This window comes from Peromyscus maniculatus, chromosome 1 (genome assembly GCF_049852395.1).
Source record: "Peromyscus maniculatus bairdii isolate BWxNUB_F1_BW_parent chromosome 1, HU_Pman_BW_mat_3.1, whole genome shotgun sequence".
NCBI lineage: Eukaryota > Metazoa > Chordata > Mammalia > Rodentia > Cricetidae > Peromyscus > Peromyscus maniculatus.
The window spans coordinates 133,417,684-133,439,053 of record NC_134852.1 but is presented as its reverse complement, the minus strand read 5'-3'; the positions used below and the strand labels follow the sequence as shown (position 1 = coordinate 133,439,053).

Sequence of the window (21,370 nt, the reverse complement as noted above, 5' to 3'; positions counted from 1 at the left end):
CTTCACTAGCGTCTAGACCAGTGCCTTCCACTTTCATTGTGGAACGGTGGTGGAGCTAGGAAGGAGGAGGAATGGGCCGGCAGGGCGAAGCCACTGGCCCTGGGCAGCCACACAGTACCAACTGCCCACACTCCAGTGAGTGTACCTCCCCGGCCAGTGTGGCTGTGCACAGCTGTGAACATTCACGAGCCCCTTATCCAGAAGGCAGGGCCATCTCTCCTGGCACAGTGCTTAGGCTCTCTAGGTAACACTTAGTGGTTACCATGCATGCCAGAGAAATCCGGCCTGTGAAGGAAGGAATCTGTAATTGTACTGGGAGGCAGGTAGAAAAGCTGAAGGGGGATTCCAAGAGTCTCCACATGCCCTTGGGGTTGTTTTGTGCTATGTCCTCACAGTACATAGCTTTATTTATTTTGTTTGTGTTTTGCATAAAGTTTGCTGGGTTGGTTCTTGTTCCAGCCAACCAAATGCCTCCTACTCACTAGTCTGGAGAAACTGAGGGCTTCCCATCAGCAGGCCGTGGCCTGTCCACCCCACACAGCCATCAGTCCCCTGCACTTCCTTCCACTCACCATCGCTCCACCGGGCCCCTTCACACCTCACACCTGTCAGTGATGGCTCTCTGACAGTTACCACATACCTCCCAGCTCCTGGGGTCAGGGCTAGGCAAAGCTCAGCTGGGACCTCTGCTCGGGGTCTCACAAGGCTGCAGCGAAGGGTCCTGTAGTGCTGTGATTTCATCGGGAGGCGGTACTGGGGAAGGAAGATTACCCACCCCAGGCCGGTTGTCAGACTTCATTTCTTTGTGTTTGTGGCCACAGGTCTGAGGCCCTGACTTCCTTCTGGCCCTCATTTGGAGGTGGCAGCTCCTGGAAGCAGCTACAGTTCCTCAACTTGTTTTTTGTTTGTTTGTTTTGTGTGTGTGTGTGTGTGTGTGTGTGTGTGTGTGTGTGTGTGTGTGTGTTTTGGTTTTTGTTTTTGTTTTTGTTTTTGTTTTTTGGTTTTTTGAGACAGGGCTTCTCTGTGTAGCTTTGCGCCTTTCCTGGAACTCGCTTTGGAGACTAGGCTGGCCTCAAACTCACAGAGATCCCCCTGCCTCTGCCTCCCGAGTGCTGGGATCAAAGGCGTGCGCCACCACCGCCCGGCTCCTCGACTTGTTTTGCGTTGGCTCAGTGGCTGCTTCATCCAGCAAGCCAAGGAGTCTCCATAGTGAGTCAGCTAATGAGACTGTCTTTAATTCAGATGTATTTATTTTATGAGTGTGAGTGTTGTGTTGCCACATGTGTGCCTGATGCCCACAGAGGTCAGAAGACGGTATTGGGTCCCCTGGAACCGGAGTTCCGATGTGAGCCACCATGTGCGTTCTGAGACCCCAAACTGGACCTGCTACAAGCACAGGCGCTCCTAACTGCTGGCTGTCTCCCCAGCCCAGCAGGCTTTTTGTCATCACTTAGTGTGTTCATGTGTGTGTGCAGGTGAGTGTGTTTGTGTGTGCAGGTGAGGGTTCAGATGTGTGTGTTTGTGTGCAGGTGAGCAGGTGTGTGTGCGTGCAGGTGAGTGTTCAGGTGTGTGTGTGCAGGTGAGTGTTCAGGTGTGTGTGTGTGTGTGTGTGTGTATGTGTGTGTGCAGGTGAGTGTTCAGGTGTGTGTGTGTGTGTGTGCAGGTGAGTGTGGACATGAAGACCAAAAAACAACTGACATTCCTCAGGAGCAGTCCACCTGTTTATTAAGACGAGGTCCCACATTGGCCTGAAGCTCTCTGCATAGGCTGGGCTGGCTTGGCTGGCCTGTGAGCCCCAGGGATCTGCTTGTCTCACCTCCCCAGAATTTTTATTCAGGTTCTGGGGCTCAAACTCAGGTCAAGCACTATCTGAACGAAGCTGTCTCCTCAGCCCAGACAGTCATGTACAATCTAATCATTACACATAAGACATAGCGGTGACATCCCATGGCCATTGCCATAGTCTGGGATTGACATGCAAGTCACAGGTTCTTCCCACATGCAAAGGAAGGGAACAAGGCAGAAAAGGACCACTGAACATCCATCCATCCACCGGTATATTAAAGGTCACCACGAATGACACACGAGGCTGCATTTGAGAAGGGGAGTGCTTCATCAAGCTTGTTTCCATCCTTTCTACCTGAATCTACGTTCATTCCTTGTACACAAACTGCACTTGAGTGAGGAGAGAGAGAGAGAGAGAGAGAGAGAGAGAGAGAGAGAGAGAGAGAGAGAGAGAGAGAAGGAAGGAAGAAAGAGTAAGAAAGAGAAAGAGAGAGAAAGGAAGGGAGGGGAGAGAGAAAGAGAAAAGAAAGAGAAAGAAAGGAAGAAAGAAAGGAAGGAAGGAAAGAGAGAGAGAGAAAGAAAGAGAGAGAGAGAGAGAGAAAGAAAGAAAGAAAAGAAAGAAAGAAAGAAAGAAAGAAAGAAAGAAAGAAAGAAAGAAAGAAAGAAAGAAAGAAAGAAAGAAAGAAAGAAAGAAAAAGAAAGAAAGAAAAATGTAGATGAATTACTATTCAGTCTTATTAATAAAAACCCAGAGCCAGATATTGAGGTAAAAAGCTGGAAGATCAGAAAAGCAAAAAGAAGCCAGCCACGTTCTCACCACTTGGAGACCCTCTTTATTAGGTTGCATTGTAGCAGGAATCTTAAAAGTTCTTATTAATAACCTGAGGCCAGTTATTGGAGTGAACACTGGAAGATCAGAGAGACAGAACAAGCCACAGCTAACCTCACCTGGTCAACTTCTCAGCTGATCTTGTTTCCTCGGACTAGAAGCTTCTGAGTCCTCATCCCATTGGCTCTCAGCTGAACTGCTGCTCGAAAGCCTGAAGCTTAACCAGCCAAATGCTTCTTGTTTCTGGTCTTCACGCCTTATATATCTTTCCTTTCTACCATCACTCCTTAGGATTAAGGGCTCTCTTTCTGGGATTAAAGGCATGTGTCACCATGCATGGTTGTTTTTAATGTGGCCTTGAACTCACAGAGATCCAAAGGGATTTCTACCTCTGAAATGCTAGGATTAAAGGTGTGAGTGCCACCATTTTCTAGGCTTTGTATCTAGTGGCTATTCTGTCTCTGACCCCAGATAAGTTTATTAGGGTGCACAATATTTTGGGGGAACACAATATCACCACATTGCACAATATTGGGGGTCACAACATATCACCACACTTCCCCTTTCTTGTCTAAAACAAAAAAAATTAGAAAAAGTTATAAGAAACACTATATACAATAAGTACAACAACTATATACAATAGAAAACAGCTCAAGTGGGTGGCCCGTGAGGAGGGATGGCTGTGAGGTGGACCTAGGGAGATGAGGCTAGAGTGGCAGGTAGAGCTAGAGTTGGGAGATGAGACCAGAGTGGGAGATGGAATCAACCGGAGGAGGAATCACTGAGAGGTAGGTGGTAAGACAATGGGTGACAGAGATGGAGTCAATGGGGGGTGAGGTCAGAGGAAGATAGAATCAGGAAGTAAAACCAGAGCAGAAGGAGGGGCTAGAGTAAGCGTTTGCTGCTCTTGCAGAGGACCAGGGTTGGGTTCCCAGTGCTCACGTGACTGCTGACAACCATTTGGAACTCCAGTTTGTGGTTGAGGGGTTCTGAGCCCCTCTTGGGCTTGCGCAGGTGGTACACATGTACGTGAGGCAAAACATTCACATATATTTTTAAAAATCTTTAAAAAGTGCTAGGCTTGAGAAGCAGAGGCAAGTGAATCTGAGTTCAAGGCCAGCCGGGGCTACAAAGCGAGTTCCAGGGGAGTCAGAGCCACACAGTGGGACCCTATCTCAGAAACAACAGCAACGTGCTAAGGAAAAGGGGTAGAAAAGGGTGAGGCTGTGGCTGAGGCAGCAAAAGGCAAGGGAGGAGGCTGGTGAGGGCAGGAGGAGCTGGGCATGGAGGGCCTGTACCCGGACTTTATCAACTTCCCAAGGAGAGTGCGGTGGAGAGCTGGGGAGAGAAGGTTTGTATTTTACATCTCCACAAGCCTATGTTGTAGAAGAAACAGACCTAGGTGGAGGTGAGACTGGATGGGGAGACCCTTTAGAACTGGTGCTGACATTGGCCCACATTAAGGACAGCAGGGAGTGGACAGTTGGGCACTTTTCTCAGGAGGCGCAAGTAGCATGATCTGGCTGATTCTGAGCCCTCCCCAGACTTGAGAGGTGACTAAGAGCAGCCCAGTTATAATGAAGGACTTGGAAGGTCCCCTCCATGAGCGCTGACTACAGGTTACTACACTGGGGCAGGCACAGTAGCACGAACCTTAATAGGTCTTATTAATAAAAACAAATCTGAGGCCAGGTATGGGGTGAATGCTGCAAGATCAGAGAAGCAGAACAAGCTACAGCTTCCTCACCTCACCAATGCCTCAGCTGGTCTTATTTCCTCAGACTAAAAGCCTTTGAGTCCTCATCCAAATGGATCTCAGCTAGAGCTAACCAGGCTCTAGTTCCTGGTCCTCACGCCTTATATACCTTTCTGCTTCCAGTCATCACTTCCTGGGATTAAAGGTGTGAGTCACCACGTCTGACTGTTTCCAGTGTGTTTTTAAACTCACAGAGATTCGGATGGAGCTCTGCCTCCCAAGTGATAGAATTAAAGGCGTGTGTGCCACCATTTTCTGGCCTCAGTATCTAGTGGCCGTTCTGTTCTCTGACCCCAGATACGTTTATTAGGGTGCACAATATTTTGGACAACACAATGTCACCACCACGTGTTCCATGGTACAAGGGACCTGGGCAGGAGTGAGAAGACAGGCTGGCTAAAGGTGATAGGTGGTAGCTAGAAGGGATGGAGCCAGGTTACATGTGTGTTCTTGAGGTTGCCACCCATTCACCCAGCAGACGCTATTCCAGACATCAGTATGACACCCTCTGCCTTCAAGCAATGTTCACTGCATTTGAGCAGTTAAATATCTGTGTGTGTGTGTGTGTGTGTGTGTGTGTGTGTGTGTGTGTGTGTGTGTGGTGTGTGGTGTGTGTGTGATGACTGCTCATGTATGTAGATGTCCATCCAGAGGCCAATATCAGGTGTCTTCTTCAATTGCTTTTCCATCTCATGTTTTGAGATATAGTCTCTCACTGAACCTGAAACTCATTGACTGGACTAGGCAGGTTGGTTACCAAGCCCCAAGGATCCTCCTGTCTGCCTCTGTAGCAGACATATTGCGATTATAGATGCACACCTGGCTTTTAAGGTGGGTGCCAGGACTGTGATCTCAGGTCCTCGTGTTTCTACAGAAGTGCTCTGCTGACTGAGCTCTCTTCCCAAGCCCTTGGTATATTTCAAATGTACAAGCCATGGGAGGGTGCTGAGTAAGGAAGGCTTTCTAGAAGTGATGTCTGTCCATGTCTAAATCCTAGAGTAGGATTTAGGTAGAAGAGAAAGAAGGGGTTGTTGTATTGAATATGGGTTTATGCAGGTCCATGGAAAGAAGACACAAAGACAATCTAAGGATAATTTTTAGCTTTTTTCCAGCTGCAGAGGGATCAGCCTCTGGCAGACTGACTCACTCACTTAGCAAAGGGCTCCCCCTCCCCCAGACAGGGTTTCTCTGTGTAGCTTTGCCTTTCTTGGAACTCGCTTTGTAGACCAGGCTGGCCTCGAACTCACAGAAATCCACCTGCCTCTGCCTCCTGAGTGCTGGGATTAAAGGCATGCACCACCACCGCCCGGCGCAAAGGGCCTTTTTATTGTCATACAGTTCACACCTTTAGCAAATCAATTTCCATATACCAACACCTCTTATCTAAGCTCCCCAAAGAGACAATGCCAAATGCAAATTCTCAGGAGACATCTCAGTTTGCCAGTCCTCCCCGAATCGAGTTCTACATAGGTGTTGCATTCTTAGGAAACTCTCAGACAAGATTTATATATTTCAGACGGAAGGTACCAGAGACAAAAGGTAGCCGTCAGAAAAGGCAGATTAAAGCTAGGTGCTAACACTTGGGAATCAAGCCAGCTGCATAACTCCGCGGGAACTCCCCTGACAAGGGATAGTTGAGGCTGCTGAGATAAGGGTGGGGTCAAAGACCTATTTACTCAATATCTGATCACCCTCCTGAGGCCCCTCACACCACCTACAGTAGATACAGAGAGGAGAGTGGGAGTGTGGCTCTGCTTAGACTACCAAGGGAGAGTGATAAGAACTGAAACTGGAAGGAGTCCTGGTCAACCAGACTTGCCCTCTGCCTGAGGCAGCACAGTGGGCAAAAGAGAGGTGCGGTGGCCTGTCAGCAGCCTGGTGACAGCCATTCAGGAGAGACATGTGACAGCTGTGATAACTGCACCCCCCCCCATCCCCAGGAAACTTATTTTGACTCCAACCAGAGGCAGTAGAGGTCTCTGGGGTCAGGACTGCAGTGAGTACAGGACTCTGGTGGAAGTCCTTGTGCCCCCCATTCCCTCCTTTGGCTCCTGGAGAGGAAGACTGACTCTTTTCTGTGGACTTAACCCTTGAGTCCTTTTGCCTCCCAAGTCATCTTGGGCTCTTGCCAGGATCCAGCTTTATGGGTCTGGCTAGGAATTGTGTAAGCAATAAGCTCCCCCACTTCTGGGACGGCTTAGGGAGCCTTTTGTCCAGACCATGACTGTTGTTTGGATTAGTGTTAAAGGTACGCACTGACTAATAACTCCCATTGGACCAGCTGGTCCCTGTCGCCATGGCTATCACCTAGAAACTCACTGAGTAGGTGGCCAAGTGACTCCTGTTTTCCTTTGAAATCCCTGGAAATTAGAGTCTCAGGAGAGTTGGGTGGGGCCTGTAAGTAGCTCCACCCATCGTCTCTATATTAGGTCTGGACAGCTTGTGTCCAGGGATACCTCAGAGGTGGCATTGCCCTTAGCTGTCCTGTACACAGCAAATACCAATCTGAATCATTCCATCAGAGCCCAGAAGAGAGGAGCTGCAGGAGAGGCCCCACACAGAACAAGGTCCTGGACATTCCTGGCCCCCAACCAGAGGCTTCATGCAGATGGATCTTTCCGGCTGTCTGGTGTCAAGGCTCTTCCTGTGGAATTAAGAAGCCAACTTTTCAAGCCAGAATGTTTGAGAAAGATTTTTTTTTCTATTTTTGTACATGTGTGTGTCCGTGTGTATCCGTGTGTGTGTCCGTGTCCCCGTGTGTCCGTGTGTCCGTGTGTGCGTGCGCGCACATACATGCAAATGCATTGGAGTGGCCACATGAAGGTGTTGGATCCCTAGAGCTGGAGTTACTGGGGGATCCTGGGAACCAATCTGGTCCTCTGCAGGAGCAGCAAAGAGCTCCTAACTTCTGAGACATCTCTCCAGTCAGTAGGTAAAATTCAAGAAGTGTACACAGTTACCTCATTTTTTTCCCTTTTCTTTCTTTTTTTTTTTTTTTTTTTAATTTTGAGGCAGGGTTTCATGTAGCCCAGGCAGGCTGGCCTTGACCCTAAACTCCTGTTCCTCTTGCCTCTACCTCCCAGGTGCTGGGATTACAGATGTGCACCACTGTTCAGGTGTTTTTCGTTTTTGTTTTGTTTCTTGTTTGAGACAGAGTCTTGCTATGTAGCCCAAACTGACCTCAAACTTGGAATCCTAATTCAGAAAGGGCTGGGATTACAGACATGTGCCACCACGCAGCCCCTGAGTGTTAGTGCCCGAGGTTTCAGGGCACTGCACACAGGTGTGTTTCCCACAAACTCTAAGCAGGATAAGTACCACAGCGAGAAAAACTCCAGGGCCAGCCATTCCTTTCAAGAAGAAAACGCCGATGGGCTGGTCATCGATACCTCTGAAGCTTTATGGTAAACAAACACAGGCTTTATTATCATTTTGTTTTCTATTGTTAAAAAAAAAATAACAAGGCACTGAAAACACACAGAGAGCTTGGATTCCCCGGACTCCCCCGCGTTAGGCAAAGTAGCCCCAGAGGAAGATGGCGCAGCTGATACACACAAGGCAGTTGACGTCCAGCACGGTTTTTACCAGGGGATTCTCCTCCAAGGAAATTATCACAGGTTCTGCTTTGCTTGGGGCCTCCTCTTTGTCCTTTTCCATTCCACAGAGCCACAGCATAGCCTTCAGCACCTTGGACTGTTTGGGGGACACATCCTCTAGAAAGAACCCAGCAAAGGAAGGTCACACTGAGCTGCCTGTCCTCAGGAGGAAGAAGAGGATTGACAACATGTGTTCATGCACTGAGATATGGAATCCATGTTCTTCTGCTGGAAGGCATCGTCAGCCTCCCGTGTTTGGAGGTTTAACCAAACATGAGCAGGAGAATTCAGAGGAGTACAGACTTGTTCATCATCCGTGCCTAAACAATACAGCGTAACTTCCACAGCACTGACCTTGTATGGGGTGTTTAGAGATGAGTTCAAGTACACAGGATATACACATGGCATATGCAAATGCTGCGGCATTTGTGGGTGCACATGTGTGTGAGTGTAGATGTATTGCCTGCACGTGAGCCAGAGGACAACCTTGTATGTCATTCTTCTGGAGTTGGGTTCCTTTATTTTTATTTATTTATTTTTTTTTTTTTTTGAGATACCTTTTCACTGGCCTGGAACTCAGCAAGTATGTTAGGTTGACTGGCAGATGAGCCCCAGTGATTTTTGGGGTGGGGGTGCCTGGCTCCACCTTCCAGGTGCACATGCCACTGTGACCCTGTAGTTTGGTGTTTTTTTTTTTTTTAAACATGAGTTCTGGGCATCAAATTCAGATCTTGATGCTCTCAAGGCAAGCACTTTACTGACCGCTGTCTTCCCAGCCCTTGCTTTGCTGTTTCATACAAGGGGCTTGAACATCTACAGATCTGAGGACCCCTGTGGTCCTGGGATCAGATTCTCTCAGGCACTGAGGAACAATTAAATCCACTAATACCTGAAGTCTAGAAGATTATCACTGTCTTCCGATGAAGAAATCAAGGCTCACACTAACTTTAGCAAAGCCACATGGCAGGTACATAGTGGCCGAGATGGGCTTAGGACCCAGCTCTGTTCCTCTCTGTATCACAATGCCTTCCTTCAGAGAGGAAGAAGGACTTGGGGCACTTTTGGGCAATGCTATTTCTCTCTGTGGAGCTCAGGCTGCATACCCAGAAGCTTACACCTGAGTGAGGGGAAATCTGTTTACAACATAGAAAATGATGACAATGTCTTCACCTCTGCAAAGAAAATCTATGACCTGGAGTTTCCTGTTTGCTAGGCTGAGTGGCCGAGCATGTATAAGGCCCTTGGTTCAATCCCTAGCATTGGAAGAAAAAAAAAGAAAAGTTCAAGAAAAAAATGTCAGTGGAGTTTCTTACCTTGAGTTGACATAGGTTAGTATCCATGATATTTTTTTTAAATGATAACCTGAATCTTCATACCATGGAGATAACTTTGCCATGTCAACATGGAAGCCTGGTGTTGCCAGATTTTCCCATTGTTCAAGAGATGGAAATTTAGGATCTCATGTGAAATCTCCACATTTTAAAATGTTAACTCACATTTTATAAGTGAGCTAAACTGAAAGAAGTGATTTGAAGATTACTGTAGTCTCCAGCCTATGGTGTAGGTTTGCATGAAGTCTTGGTAGGCTCTGGGTTTGCTGTTCTTGTGTCTCTGGGGAGTCCCCTCTGGTGGGTGGGGAAGGCCAGGCATCAGAGCCAGGGGATGCTGAAATTCTGACATAATCTCCCCTGAACGCATAATGGTTCCTAAGCTCTACTATAACCAAGACCAGAGGCAACTCACGGCTATGGGTTTTGCTCTTATTTTCTTGAATTGTCTCCAACTGGATGCTGGTGCTGGTGGCCTCTGTAGTCCCATTCTGAGGAAGGTTTGTAGTCAGGGGGTTTTCCAGTGGCACTGGGTCCTTTTGGACCACAGGCTCATGACGAGTAAACCAAGTCAGGCGGCTGACCTGAGAAGCAGAGGCAACGTGAGATTCAGATGGAAGCTGCCATTTTTTTTCCTCCCTTCCCCCAACCCAGCATCCACCTCAGCCTTCATGTTGGACACGGACTGCCCATGGTGTGCCTTCTCCTCCAAGCAGCTTCAATTCCCTCCACTCCTCAGAACCAATGGTTGTACCTCTTTCTTGCTCCCCTGTCCTCCGATAGCCCTCCTCTCTTTGGTATCTGACTGTCCTAGCCCTAGGGTACTGTGTGAGCCATAGACTGGCCCTTCAGCTCAGCCTTTCTTCTGGTTCAAGAACAAGGTTGCACCTGAGCTGATTGGAGCTGCTAAGAACCAGGATCAGGACTGCTTATGGCTTTACTTAATGGCAGCTTAAAAAAAAAAAAAAAAAAAAAAGGTAGGGGGCACAGCCCTAGGAACTCCTTGGCCTGAGAATTGAAGCAGAAATGAGAAATGGAGTCTAATGGTCTTCTCTGAATTCTGCATCGACATGTCCCCAAAGCCCCACTCTGGACTTTCTAAACATTCAATTATCTTGCTCAAGCCCGGAGTCCCCATTCTGTCACTTTTGGTGTGTCTCAGAGGCTGTGCCTATCAACCCAAATGTACCATCTCTTTGGAGGGTTTTTCTGTGAACCAGCTCACGGTGATCACAGTGATGAGGGTGGCAGAAGACAGAATCATGGAGAAGTAGAGATAGTGGACATCCTTCACCACAGCTGGGCGCTCATCGGGCTGGTCACACCGAGGCTGCACGTAGATAAAGTCCAGGACCAGCCTGACCAATCCTAGCAGCAGGCCCAAGATCAGACCTGAGAAGGCACCCTGCAAACCAGAGTAAAGCCATCTTAGGGACGCCAAGGGCACCAAAACTTCAAGAAGCCATTTCAAGAGCTTGTCTTTCTTATGATGCTCACTATATTGCAAAGATGTGGAGCTATATACCTGTTCATCTTCTACAAATATAGTCAGCCTTTGGTATCCTAAAGGGTCAGGACCCATAGATAATCAAGTCCACAGCTGCTCAAGTCCCTTGTATAGAATGGCATAGTGTTTGCATGTGGCCTATGTGTATCCACTTACATAATTTAAATAGTCTTTAGATACATATAATTTTCATATAATACCCAGTGCAATGTGAATATTATGTAAATAGTCAGTGCACTATATTATTTAGAGCAGTAGTTCTCAACCTTCCTAATACTGTGACCCTTTAATACAATTCCTCATGTTGTGGTGACCATAAAATTATTTTCATTTCATTATTTCATTTCATTGCTACTTCATAACTATTTTGCTATTGTTATGAATTTTAATGTAAATATCTGTTTTCTGATGGTCTTGGGCAACCCCTGTGAAAGGGTCATTTGACTCCCAAAGGGGTCATCACCCATAGGTTGAGAACCATTTATTTAGAGGTTAACATCAGAAAAAAAATGTCTGTACTTGCTCAGTAGGGACACAACTTTTTTTCTTTCAAATATTTTTATTCCGCTGTTGGTTGAATCTGGTTGAACTCACAGATGCAGATGCCCAACTATAAGGAACTGATTACATATGACACACTCACTCCTTTCTAACTTGGCTTCTCTATTACTGGCAAGAGTGTGTCATGAAGCCAAGTATGGTGGTTTAAAACCTGTAACACCCATACTCAGGAAGATTGTGGGTTTGAGGTCAACCTGAGTGTGGTAGTTTTGTCAACCTGACAGAACTTAGAATCACTTGAGAAAGGAAGCTCAGTGAGGAACTGTCTTGACCAGGTTTGTCTGTGGGTCTGTCTGTAGGATTGTCTTGAGGTAGGAAGACTCATCTCAAAAGTGCAGCACATTTCCTGGTCTGGGGCCCAGGGCTGTATTAGAGAAGGGGGCTAGCTGGACACTCAGCATGTGTACATCATCTTCTTTGTGGTGGTTTGAATGAAAATGGCCCCATAGGCTCATAGGGAGTGGCACTATTGGGAGGTGTAGCCTTGTTGGAGTAAGTGTGCCATCGTTGGAGGAAGTGTGTCACTGGGGGCAGGCTTTGAGGTCTCAGATGCTCAAGCCAGGCCCAGTGTCTCACAGTCTCTTCCTGCTGCCTGCAGATTCGGATATAGAACTCTCAGCTACCTCTCCAGCACCATGTCTGCCTGCATGCCACCATGCTTCCCACCATGATGACAATTGACTAAACCTCTGAACTGTAAGCCAGTTCCCAATGAAATGTTTTCCTTTACAAGAGTTGCTGTGGTCGTGGTGTCTCTTCACACCAGTAGAAACCCTCAGACACTTCCTACTCTTGACTGGATGTGATGTGACTGCCTGCTTCAAGTGCTTGCTACCTTGACTGTACCATAGTAATGGACTGTGACCTGGAATTGCAAGCTCATGTAGACTCTTTCTCCTCTAAGTTGCTTTTTTGCCAGGATGTTTTAACACAGAAACATCTGAGAATGCCCATCACATCTTTTCAAAAGCCTGATGGCCCCTTCCTGTGTGTTCCCACACAGAGCTCATTCTCCCTAGTAACACTAGAGTCTAGCCCACACAGGCAGATCCCTGCCAGACCATTTCCCACCATTTCTCCCAGTGTTCATTGGCAGCACCTGGGTATTGTGTTGCCGATCCCGATTTACCTTTTCATTGGTACGCTTCCAGAAACATCCCATAATGAAGACCACAGCCACTGGCGGCTGTAGGTAAGAGCTGATGGATTGGATGTAGATGAAAAGCTGGCCTCCCTGGCTGGCCTGCACCACAGGGATCCAGAGGATGGAGACCAGCACCAGCACAAGCACAAACACCCTGTGAGGAGAGAGGGCAACACAACTGTCTCCTCTGAACACCTGCTTTCCTCCCTTTATTGTGCGGTTTCACTGAGCTGTAAGTTACATGAGACCCATCAGTCCTAAGTATACGATCCAGAATCCTTCACTGAATCTGCAGAGTCGTGCAACCCAAAGGACCATTGACATTGAGCACACCCATCATGCCGAAATGTTTCCTCCCAGCATTTACAGTTTATTCCTGCTGCCTCTGAGTAGTCACCAATGTGCTTGCCGCCTCTGTGTTCACCTTTCCTGGAGCTCCCTACAAATGCTCTCTGCCATACAGAATGTGACCTTCAGCTGCTGACTCAGCTGCATATTGGTCTCTGAGGTCCATAGAAGGGGTAATACATATCCATATTTCATACTCCCTTCCTTTTCTGAGACAGGGACTGTCTGTGTAGCTCAGGCTGACTTTGAATATATGATCCTCCTGCCTCTGCCTCCCAAGAGCTGGGATTACATGCATGTGCTAACTCACCAGGATATTTCATTGATTTAAAAAAAAAAAATTATTGGGGCTGGGGAGATGGCTTGGTGGTTAAAACACTGGCTGCTTTTCCAGAGGACCTGGGTTCAAGTTCCAGCTCCCACATGGCAGTTCACAACTGTCTGTACCTACAGTTCCAGGGGATCCAATGCCCTCTTCTGGCCTCCAAGGGCACCAGGCACACACATGGTGCACAGACATACATGCAGACCAAACAGTCATACACAGTAAATAAATCTTTAAAATTCTTATTTTGAGCCAGGCATTGGTGGCACACTCTTTAATCCCAACACTCAGGAGGCAGAGGCAAAAAAAAAAAAAAAAAAAAAAAAAATCTTACTTTGTAGGGGGCATTCAGGGTGGATGGCCCTCACGTGGAGGTCAGAGAACTTATGGGTTCTCTTCTTCCACCAGGTGGTGCCTGGGAATCAAACTCAGGTCATCGAACTTGGTAGTAAACACCCTCACCAGCTGAGCCAGCTCACCGGACCATTTCATCGCTTCTGAAAAGTGCTGTATCATGAACACACCGTTTCTTCCCATTGCTTGTCTTCCATCAGCTGATGACAGAATTTCTGCCCCCTTCTTTGCAACTGTAAACGACTTGTATAAACATCTGTATCCGGGTCTTTGGACATATGTTCTCATTTCTCAGAGTGCAAACTGTCGAATCATCTAGTAAGTTTATGCCTAACATTTTGAGGAACTGTAGGACTGGTTTTTAAAGAGAATCATTCATGGTCCCATCTGTACTGTATAGGATTTCTAGTCTCTCCACTTTCTTGTCTCTTTTTATTTAAAACAATTTTTTTTTTTTTTGAAACAGGGCCTCACTATGTATCTTAGACTGGCCTAGAACCTGCTGTGTGGTCCAGGCTGGATTCACACTCAAGGTCTTCCTGCATCAGCTTCCCAAGCGCTGGGGTGATAGGCATGCACCACTGTGTCTGGCTGTTACTGGCATTCTAGTGGGGTGAAGCGGTACCTCATGTAATAAATGATGCTGAGCATCTTGTCACAGGCTTACAGCCATTTCTACATCTTCATTGGTGAAATGTCCATTCCGCTGTTTTGGTGGTTGGTCACATTATGTCCCAAGAGTTCTTTACATTTTCTAGACTACGCATTCTTCAGTATGTAATGTGGGCTGCAAATATTTTTTTCCAATCTGTGGCGCATCTTTAGATCTCTTTAATGGTGTCTTCTCAAGTGGCCAAGTGCAGCGCATCTACCTTTCCTTCAGTGGGTTAACATTGAGGGTCATGTCTAAGCACTCTTTCCCTGGACGATGGCTGAGACATCCCTCTACATGCATCTTTTTGACTGACAGGGCCCCAAGAAGCAGCTTTTTTGTGTCTATTTTCATGATGCTCATTTCTGCTCTCCTACTAGACTTCAGGACTTTGCAGGAGTCTTGGAATAGAAATCAGTCCCCCACACTCCAGAAACCTGCCCCCCCACCCCCATCTTACCCAGCTACCTCCTACCATCCCCCAGATCCCAACCCAGACTGGTGCTTCCCATCTGAATGTCTAGGTCTCCTGATTCCCAGTTGGAACACTCATCAGGGCTTTAATTGCCTGCTTGTCTTCTCCTTCCCCCCCTTCCAGCACCATGCCAACAGACGCACTTCTTTTTTTTTCTTTTTTCTTTTTTTTTTTTTTTTTTGGTTTTTCAAGACAGGGTTTTTCTGTGTAGCTTTGCGCCTTTCCTGGAACTCACTTGGTAGCCCAGGCTGGCCTTGAACTCACAGAGATCCGCCTGCCTCTGCCTCCCGAGTGCTGGGATTAAAGGCGTGCGCCACCACCGCCCGGCTCTAAAGTACTGTTTTAAGTCCCGGAACACAGCAGGTGTTCACAGGACCTCTCTTGAATGAGTGACTAACTCATGCAGAGAGCCTGCTCCTCGTTGTCAACAGCAGAGGCTGAGCAAGCTTGGGCACATTGGCTTTGCCTGTCTGGGAGCTCAATTCCCTCCTTGCTAGGTGTCTGGGCTTTTCACTTCCCAGAGTCCTACTCTCTATGGCCTTACCTGCCCACAATCATGAGCTCCCTTTCAGATGCCCGTGGCCGGATGTGGGTCCACAGGTCCATGGTGAAGATGGTGCTGGCGCTGTTAAAGATGGAGGTGAGGGAGGACATGAGAGCCGCCACCATCACAGCCATCATGAGCCCACGGAGTCCTGGGGGCAGAAGGGAGGTCTATAGGCCTTGGGTTTTCTCCTGACAGCATCTGCCTTCTCTTGTGTCCCTGTCACTCCAGGCCTAAAGCTAGCTGATCCCGATGGTCCAGCTCTGAGGTAGCCCCTCTGGTGGGGTAATAAGACAAGACTTTGTGAACCTCCCAAATTCTGGCCTTTGGGGTGCCCATAGCTCTTACATCTTGTCCCTACCTCTCAGATCAGCACCCAGGCACTGTCCTCTTTTCTAGGTGGTCCAGGAGACTAAGTATAGGGGTGAGGGGACATTACCTGTGGGCAAAAGTTCCAGCACAAGTTTAGGATATGCGATGTCTGAACAGCCAGAGGGATTGCTACAGACCTGCTGGCAGATGTCGGGATGAGCACAGGCCACTTGATCTATGGAGGAAATGTAAGCCCAGAGTGAGGCAGACAGGCCCTGAGCCCGGGCCTGGCTGCAGTTGTGCCAGAACCAGGCCGGCACCAAAAGAAGGGTCTATGAGCTTATAGCTGAGAGAAATAGAAAAGAGCCTCAACTCCTTCAGCTTTCTGAGCTCCTGCTGCCCATCTGTAGAACTGGGGTGATGACATAACTACCTCGTAACATTAGCATGACTACTGTCTGAAACCGCACTGCTAAGGAACTGTTCCATAAGGTTAGAACGACGGGGCTGGCAAGATGTTTTGGTCAGTGCTGACAAGGCTGACAATCTGATCCCCAGATCCCATGTAGTGGAAGGAGAGAACCAAAGCCCCTGTGTTGTCTCTGACCTCTGCATGAATTCCATGATACATGTGCACACACACACACACACACACACATTTGCCCCCACTCCGCCCCCCACATACACACAGTTCAGAAGTAAATGAAGGGCCAGCAAGCCCGATGACCTTAGTTCAATCCTAATGAGCAATATTATAGAAGGAGAGAACTGACTCCTGCAAGTTGCCCTCTGACCTCACACAGATGACATGGCACACTTGCATGCCTATGTGTGCACAGACACACACACACACACACACAGACACACACACACACACAAATAACAATTAAAAATAGGTCAATGGCACCAGGCGGTGGTGGTGCACGCCTTTAATCCCAGCACTCGGGAGGCAGAGGCAGGCAGATCTCTCTCTGTGAGTTTGAGGCCAGCCTGGTCTACAGAGCAAGTTCCAGGACAGCCAGAGCTACACAGAGAAACCCTGTCTTGAAAAACCTACTACTACTACTACTACTAATAATAATAATAATAATAATAATAATGATAATGTTAATGGGAAAAAAGAGTATGACAATTGGCTGAGATAATGCACATTAAAACTTCAGCACCCAAGTGTGATCATACATGACATAGTAAAAACACATCACCATTCTCATTGGACCTCAAAGAGAGCTGTGATACCTAATGGCCAGTCATGGGTAGAGTCCTACCTCAGAATTCATCTTCTCAGCTGCTTTGGGGGACAGTGATTCATATCTACAGTGAAGTCCCTCCATGATACTTTTTAAAAAAATGCTTAACTTTTTTCTTCTTGGCATTGGATCCAGAACTCAGGGCTCTGTGCACACTGGGCACCCTGTCTACTGCTACTGAGCTGCACGCCGGCCCTGTCAGTCTTTCAAACCCCTCCCCTCCTGCCTCCCGCAGCTGTTCTAGGGTTCTGGTGCCGCCCACTGCTCATGTTAGATTCAAGCGCACCATGAGTTTCAAAACCTGAGGATCTTTTCTCTCTTAGAAAAAATACTGTATTTTCAAATTATATGTCCATGTATGTGTCTGTGTGGGGGCTTGTGTTAGTGAATGCAAGTGTCCACAGAGGCCAGAAAGGGGCATTGGGTGCCCTGGAGCTGGAGTTACAACAGGCAGTTGTGAGTTGCCCAGCCTGGGAGCTGGGAACTGAACTCAGGTCCTCTGGAAATGCATTAAGATCTTCGTAGGAACCACCTCTCCAGCCCCTTCTTTCTGCATCTTTTTCAGTTCTTTCCTCTCCCCAGCAGTTCTCTGGTCTCTCCAGTGTGAAGTCGCCCACCCATACTGGTTCTCTGGTCTCTCCAGTGTGAAGTCGCCCACCCATTCTGGTTCTCTGGCTCATCTCCACAGTGCACCTCTGCTGTTTCTAGGGTGTGGTTTGGGTTCATGTGTTGGGCGTTTTGGTCTTTAGTGTGGCAATCTTGGGAGGTGGTGGACCCTTTAAGAGGCGGAGCTTAGTAGGAGGTCCTGAGGTCATTGGGGGTGTGTCCCTCAGAAGGGGTTAAGACTGGGCTGAGGAGATGGCTCAGTCAGTCAGATGCTTGCTGAACAAGCTTGGGAACCAGAGTTGAGCTCCCAGCACCCATGTGAAAAGCTTGGCACCGTGGGGCACACTGGTAATGCCAGCATAGGAGCCCGGGGTAGGAAAGCAGACAGGAGGATCCCTGGAGCACACTGGCCAGCCATCCTAGCCAATCAGTGAGCTCCAGGTTCACTGAGAGGCCCCGTCTTTACTAAAATAAGATAGCAACTGAGGAAGACACTCAATATCATCTTCTGGCCACCACATGTACATGCACACATATGTCCGTGTGCCTACACACAGGCAAAAACATAGACACCCATGTGCCACATACATACACATCCCACCCCTCAGAAAAATCAAGGGCTTTTGAGGAAACCAGCAGATAAGAAAATACTCAACATTCTCACTGCTGGAGCCCAGAAGCCTCCCATTGCTGAAGTTTAAACCTGTGTGCCTCACTCTGTTCTGGGGAAGCTCCCCTTCTCCATGCAGGCTGAGAAGGAGCAGAGTCCTCTCACGGACATTTAACCATTAACTACAAAGGGTTTTTCCTGCTAAGAATGCAGCCTTCAAGCACGGGACACCTGACTGGGGCAAAGTTTACACGTTCAGAAGAACGCAGTGTTCTTCCTAGAGTATGTTCGGGGCCAGGCAAGTGGCCTGTTGGGAAAGTGCTTGCTTCATGAGCATGAGGACTGAGTTCAGGTGCCCAGCACCCACATGAAGCTGAGCACAGTGCAGGTCTGTAATCCAAGAGCCGAGGAGATGGAGACAGGCAGATCCCTGGGGTTCAGTGTCCCCCTGGTCCGACTGAATCAGTGAGCTCCAGGGTCAGTAAGATCACTTCAAAAAGTAAGGTAGAGAGTGCTAGAGATCAGCCATTGCTGCACACATACACACACACACACACACACACACACACACACACACACACACATGCATGCCTGCACACACACACACGCACACACACACACATGCATGCCTGCACACACATGTGCAGAGAGAGAGAGAGAGAGAGAGAGAGAGAAAGCTTGTTCACCTTGGCGAAATTAATTGGTTCAACTAAGTTTTTTGTTTGTTTGTTTGGTTTTTTTGGTTTGGTTTGGTTTGGTTTTGGTTTTTTTCGAGACAGGGTTCTCTGTGTAGCTTTGCACCTTTCCTGAAACTCACTTTGTAGACCAGGCTAGCCTCGAACTCACAGAGATCCACCTGCCTCTGCCTCCTGAGTGCTGGGATTAAAGGCGTGCTGTAGTGGGTAGCCATTCCAGCTTGGTTCTGGAAGTTCCAACCCCCATTGAGACTCTGGCAACTGTCACGCCTACGAGGCGGGGCGAGGGGAGGTACCTGGGGACCCGAGAGCTGGATGGGCCAGCGCTCGCTCTGGGCGCTCTCGGTGCCGGAACGCTGACCGGTGCAGATTGACTGTGCAGAGCTCCGGAGAACACCGCTGGACTGCATTACACCTTCCCCAGACCCTGCGACCTACCCATTACTTAATTTGTGAGTTACGCCATTAAATAAATATCCTTTTAACTACGTGGAGTGGCCAAAATAATTTCTCCAATATCTGGCGCCCAACGTGGGGCACGAACCCACGACCCTGAGATTAAGAGTCTCATGCTCTACCGACTGAGCTAGCCGGGCTAGCGTGCACCACCGCCCAGCTCTTCAACTAAGTTTTAATTGACTCCAGCAGCCCTGTGATAATTAACACACCATTCAATAACATTGTTACCTGTTAATTAACCAACTATTTATATGTAACAAGTTCGCTTGATGCAGAACTCATCCCCACCCAGTCTACAGATGAGGAAACAAAGGAAAGAGAGGTGAAATGATGTATTCAAGGCTGCACAGCTCCTGTGGGGCAGAGCTGAGGCTCAAGCACAGGCAGTCTAGAACAGAGCCCACCATCAGCACCTGCCTGTCCTCTAGAACAGAGCCCACCACCAGCACCTGTCTGTCCTCTAGAACAGAGCCCACCATCAGCACCTGCCTGTCCTCTAGAACAGAGCCCACCATCAGCACCTGCCTGTCCTCTAGAACAGAGCCCACCATCAGCACCTGCCTGTCCTCTAGAACAGAACCCACCATCAGCACCTGCCTGTCCTCTAGAACAGAACCCACCATCAGCACCTGCCTGTCCTCTAGAACAGAGCCCACCATCAGCACCTGCCTGTCCTCTAGAACAGAGCCCACCATCAGCACCTGCCTGTCCTCTAGAACAGAGCCCACCATCAGCACCTGCCTGTCCTCTAGAACAGAGCCCACCATCAGCACCTGCCTGTCGTCTAGAACAGAGCCCACCATCAGCACCTGCCTGTCCTCTAGAACAGAGCCCACCATCAGCACCTGCCTGTCCTCTAGAACAGAGCCCACCATCAGCACCTGCCTGTCATCTAGAACAGAGCCCACCATCTGCACCTGTCTGTCCTCTAGAACAGAGCCCACCATCTGCACCTGTCTGTCCTCTAGAACAGAGCCCACCATCAGCACCTGCCTGTCCTCTAGAACAGAGCCCACCATCTGCACCTGTCTGTCCTCTAGAACAGAGCCCACCATCAGCACCTGCCTATCCTCTAGAACAGAGCCCACCATCTGCACCTGTCTGTCCACAGGGACTTGCCCTTAGCAGGCATGAAGTCAGTGTGGTCCCTTTAAACCTCATCTGTTGTTATCTGTCAGGCTTTACAGCAGTCATGTGCTTTTCCATCAAGTCACCAAGAAGCCAAGATCTCGGATCTTGCCCCCTCACGCTTTTCCCAAGCTGTGTGCCCCCTGCATGGAGGCACGACCCATGATCCCCATCTGGGCTAGAGAGGAAGCTTTCAGAGTTCAACACCATGGTCAGTGTCCTTCCCCCAACTCCCCTTTAATTCTTAAAGATTCTGAATGATTTTGACCTAACTGGACTGGCTAATGAATGGTCACTTACCATACTCTTTTTTTTGGGGGGGGGAGGGGAGGAGAGTTTGAGACAAGGTTTCTCTATATAGTTCTGGCTGTCTTGGAACTCATTCTATAGACCAGGCTGGCCTCAGATTCACAGAGATGCACCTGCCTCTGCCTCCCCAGTGCTGGGATTAAAGGTGTGAGCCACTGCTACCCATCCATCCTACTCTTTCTTTGCATCTTTAACTCGATGGTTCTCAACCTTCCTAACACTGTGACCCTTTAATACAATTCCTCATGTTGTGGTGACCACTACCATAAAATTCTTTCATTTCTACTTCATAACTGTAACTTTGCTAATGTTATGAGTCATAATGTCACATAATCTGATATGCAACCCTAGTGGGGTCACGACCCACAGGTTGAGAACCACTAGTATAACCTGTAGGGATGAGGAACAAGAGGATGCTTTCTGGGAGGATCTGATTTATGGTCTTGGTGCTTACAGAGGAATGCTCACTGTTGAAAGAAGAAACAGGTTTGTTCTGTGCAGATCACCAGCTCCTGACACCAGAGTCACATCACTTACTAAGTATTGTTTATGTATATGTAGAAACCTCTTGAATGCATTGGAAGTAAAAAAGCTAGCCAAACATGGCGGTACACACCTGTAATCCCAGCATTTGAGAGGCAGACATGGGAGCATCGTAAGTTCAAGCCCAGCCTAGGCCACATAAGCTCCTGCGTGTGTGTGTGTGTGTGTGTGTGTGTGTGTGTGTGTGTGTGTGTGTGTGTGTATGTGTGTGTGTGTACATGCTCCTGTAGAGTTATTTATGTCCCCTGATATTT

The 21,370-nt window shown here is 48.2% G+C and overlaps 1 protein-coding gene and 1 non-coding gene across 3 annotated transcripts in view; both read right to left on the bottom strand.

Annotated features, from left to right (window-relative positions):
- Positions 1-7,766: 7,766 nt before the first annotated feature.
- Positions 7,767-21,370, bottom strand: part of Slc5a11 (solute carrier family 5 member 11) — a 55,105-nt gene continuing 41,501 nt past the window's right edge. The window contains exons 12-17 of one of the 2 annotated variants that reach the window (XM_042283150.2): positions 15,644-15,751; positions 15,205-15,355; positions 12,492-12,660; positions 10,484-10,699; positions 9,710-9,878; positions 7,767-8,083 (exon numbers count right to left, since the gene is read on the bottom strand). In XM_042283150.2, coding sequence (XP_042139084.1) covers positions 7,881-8,083; positions 9,710-9,878; positions 10,484-10,699; positions 12,492-12,660; positions 15,205-15,355; positions 15,644-15,751 — 1,016 coding nt within the window. In that variant the 3' untranslated portion in view covers positions 7,767-7,880. The remainder of the gene's footprint in view (positions 8,084-9,709; positions 9,879-10,483; positions 10,700-12,491; positions 12,661-15,204; positions 15,356-15,643; positions 15,752-21,370) is intronic. The other variant, XM_006980358.4, reaches the window with a different exon arrangement.
- On the bottom strand, positions 19,201-19,273 carry Trnak-cuu (transfer RNA lysine (anticodon CUU)). The gene has a single exon. It is a non-coding gene; the product is annotated as a tRNA-Lys (tRNA).